We start from the raw sequence: 3,792 nt of genomic DNA, 5'->3' as shown, positions 1-3,792 counted from the left end.
TTGTGACTAAAAGGACGCTTCTGGCGAAGCAAGTCTTAGATTTTCATGTTTAAGATACAGACGCACTAGCTGGAAAGTTGGCGTATGTTTACTAACACTAAGGCATAATATTAGTCTACTTCAGCAATCACTGATTTGTTGACATCCTCTGTGATTTAAAGATTACGGTCGTTTTATCTAGATAATTGACCCTTTGTTGACCTGGGTCAGCCATAGCAATACTTTTCCCATTGTTTTACATGTAGACCACGTTGACGTCAGTTCCACATATCACCGGACATGGACACCGAAGTTATGCCCCCCTGAGAGTACAACTTGTTTGGGTAATAAAGTTTGTAGTCCACGTAAAAACTTTTTATGCCATCCTTAAATTAGGGTTTTGAAAATTAATAAGACGTGTTTTCTTTTGAAAGTCTTCTGTATTTTTTGTCACTCACGACGGCCTAAAATTTGACAAATTGAATTTGACCATACACAGTAAAATATGCAGAGTTTTGGACTCATATATCCACTGTATTCGTAGTGCGAATCGTAGTCTTTCAATTTACCAAATATCACACTGTAAAGCTAGAAACAAAGACAGGAAAAATGTTCACGTCACACGGCTTTATCTAACGTGGGTGGCATATGCGATGGACCCTCTCTGGCCAATGGATACTGCCTGGCCAATTTGATACTGTTTTTGCCACCCTAGTATCTGCTTGGAGATTATTGTCGTCATACTTACCTACCCATCAGGCATCGTAAACCTTATAAACGTCACAATACGTCACTACGGTCTCTTTTCGACCCTTATTTCTGACGTCATAATCCTATTTACAGCTGTGAAAGTTTGAGATGAGTTTGAGTGGCCAGGCACGTTCTGCGTCCCTCAACCTTGTCAGGTATTTCACAGTCGCGAAAGTCGACGTCATTTGATGACACGATGTTCAGTTTTCTCTTGATCAACGCTGTCTTCCTGCTACAGGTTGTAGCCAGACTCTTCGGCGTTCTGAAGAGAGGTGAGTGCAAGTTTATTTCCAAACATCTCAGACCAGTTTTGGTCACCTAAGACAAGTTCTGTAGCCATGTTCTAAGAACGGCCCATAGTATACTAGCCTCTATCAGGCTTCAGAAGCGGCTGGAAAGAGTAGAAAATCGACCAAATACATGTAGACAGATGACATGCTGGGGGGTCGGTCTGTTAAGTAGTACGTACTACATCATGTTGCCGCATCATTTACTAGTAGTGGACCTTAGAGGCTAGGTCCACATCCACCACGCTGTAACAGAGGATGTACCAAGATACATATCGTCTTCATCGTCTTCAAAACAAAAGATAAAACCAAGGATCATTGATAACATAACGTATATCATATAACGACGATATTGAAGAGTAAAGGGTAGACGTCGACTTGCTTATGGTTATAAAAAAAGCTGACGTTGACGATTACTAATAAAAACAATGGACCACGTTCGCCTCAGTCTTAAAACGTCACAAAGTCAAGATCGAATGTCAAATGTCCTTGGATACTTTCTTGTGACGTCATAATTGTCCTTGCAGTAGTCGAAAATTCCGACATCAGGTCAGACGTGTTTGTTTGATCGCTCTGATTCGGCTCTTATTTCCTACTGTAAAATTGACATTAGTCCAGACGACATGTTTGGGATTTTGCTGCAGTTCAATCTGTTGCTTTTCCGACTGGTAGTCAGGATTGTAGGCTCCGTCAGAAAAGGTGAGAGCGGTGTTCCTTCACCAAAAAACAGTTACTTAAGCAACTGTAACGTTATGTGATTTTGGAAACGGTCAGACGTTCCTGGTAGCATCCACTACCTTTCGTCAGTGAGAGACTTGCAGACACTAGAGACACTAGAGACTTGCAGAAGAGTATCCAGTTGCTTGAATAACTTTTTTTGGCGTATCTTATTACCTGGATGTCCTTCACCGACGGTGTTCCTTCACTTCAAATCAGGCTATTTTCTGTCCGCCGCTGTTCGATAGTAGGTGAAGTTGAGTCAGTGATGTTCTAAGAACACCTGTTGTGCCAAATCCTTGAGCTGTCACATACGTGAGATGTCAGGTGTTTAGGGCTAGGGCTAGGGTTGGTATTAGGGTTAGGGTTTATTTATTTATTGAAAATGCAACAAGACATTACACTGACTCTCAAGGCAGCAAAGCTGATGTTAGAGAGTCAACACATAAGGACAAAACATATAGGGCACATAATATCAACAGTGTGAAATTACAAAAAAAAAAGGGTTAGGGTTAGAGTTGGGATCATTGTTCAGGGCTAGAGTTAGACTTACGATTGGGGTTAGGTTACAAATAAGTTAGGTTTAGTCTCCCACATCACGACTAAACCCTTCCCACCTCTTGTCTCAGGTATATCGGAACCCCCCAAGTAGTGTCGGAGTCATGTATTTGGCAGGATCATGTATATGGCTTTACATCGCCTCTAACCGATTCTGATATGTTCTCTCTACAGCCGTGAACGTGCGATTCGTTCGCAGTGAGAAGTGTGCAAGTGCAGTGCCGCCCCCACCCGTGGTGAGGGAGCCTAGCGGCCCTGCACAAGAGTCTGGCACATCGGTGAGGAAGAAAACAAGGCCCAACGATGAGTCGTGCGCAACTTCAGTAAAGAAGAAATCCCGGCGAAGTGACCTGAACGGGCCTACCGACAATGCGAACCCGCCGAAGATCAAGGCTGCAGAGCCCGACAAACCCAGCCCCTCTGTACGGGCTCCCGGTACAGCCAAGGGCAAACCGAAGGCGACATTCGGCGGAATGAAGGCCGGGTTCTTGCTACAGTCTCCAAAGAAGAAGCCTCAGCCCAAGAAAGAGTCAGCAGCAAAGGCAGACAGCTCCAAGGCCGTGAAGGCTCCGCCTGAACAAAGTCTGAAGAACACAGCATCTGCGGGTCAGAAGGATCCCGCCGCCGAGGCCGGTCACCCGAAAGTGAGCCCCTCTCAGAAGAAGGAAGATCCCCAAACCCCCTTGGCCAGTGCCGGAGAGAATTCGGGCCAGAAGCAGGCTCAGTCTCCGCGCCCCACTACTGAGTCCGGACAGACTCCCCACCAGTCATCCTCGTCAGAGGTGAAGCATGCTTTTTCTATTACTCATGAAACTCGATAATCCTCGTACTATAAACTCCATCTGTTACATCTACAATTGAACCGAGAAGAAGCAGAACCTGTACATATGTAGTTTTACTATAGATATATTTTAGTCTACCATCGCTATTTACCATGACCTGTACTTAGTTCGCAATGAGCAAAAATGTACAATAAAGGTCTTTCATTCATTCTATTAGCTATGTTTGTGCAATGCGGCTTCGCTACGACTCGCGCATATGTAGGGGGTGATGATAGTCCTTCTCTACAAAGTCAAACGTATATTGCTTGCATTAACATAACAAAGTGATAGCTTGTTGTGTAATATAACATCTGTGTCCATAATATCACCAGGGTCCATAATATCACACCTTGAGAAATAGTGTGCTTTAAGATATTTTTTACTGCAACATACCCAAGGTACGAGGGGTGATCAAAAAGTTCTCGGCCTCTCCTAGAAAACGTCATGGCAGTAAAATTTTTCTTACGCTTTTTTTTATATAGTCCTCTCTAACTGCAATGCACTTGGTCCAGTGATGTTCCAGCTTTAATTTCCCCTTGTGGAAGAAGGTTGCATCTGGACCCCCCAGATTGGCCCATACCGCATAGATGACGTCATCATTGCCATCAAAATGTTGACCACGTAAGTGGAACTTGAGTTTAGGAAACAGGTAGAAGGCCCACGGTGCTAGGTCAGGTGAA

General features: G+C 44.1%; 1 protein-coding gene across 1 annotated transcript; it reads left to right on the top strand.

The window, feature by feature from the left end:
- Window positions 1-459: 459 nt before the first annotated feature.
- LOC109478450 (translation initiation factor IF-2-like) lies at window positions 460-3,112 on the top strand. Its single transcript, XM_019779983.1, has 2 exons — window positions 460-1,001; window positions 2,466-3,112. The coding sequence occupies exons 1-2, from the start codon at window positions 926-928 to the stop codon at window positions 3,110-3,112; spliced, it is 723 nt and encodes a 240-aa protein (XP_019635542.1). The 5' UTR covers window positions 460-925.
- The last annotated feature ends 680 nt before the right edge of the window (window positions 3,113-3,792 follow it).

Source organism: Branchiostoma belcheri, unplaced genomic scaffold (genome assembly GCF_001625305.1).
Source record: "Branchiostoma belcheri isolate BF01 breed outbred unplaced genomic scaffold, Haploidv18h27 scaffold44, whole genome shotgun sequence".
Lineage (NCBI taxonomy): Eukaryota > Metazoa > Chordata > Leptocardii > Amphioxiformes > Branchiostomatidae > Branchiostoma > Branchiostoma belcheri.
The sequence above is the reverse complement of the archived record's forward strand: the minus strand, read 5'-3'. Positions and strand labels throughout refer to the sequence as shown.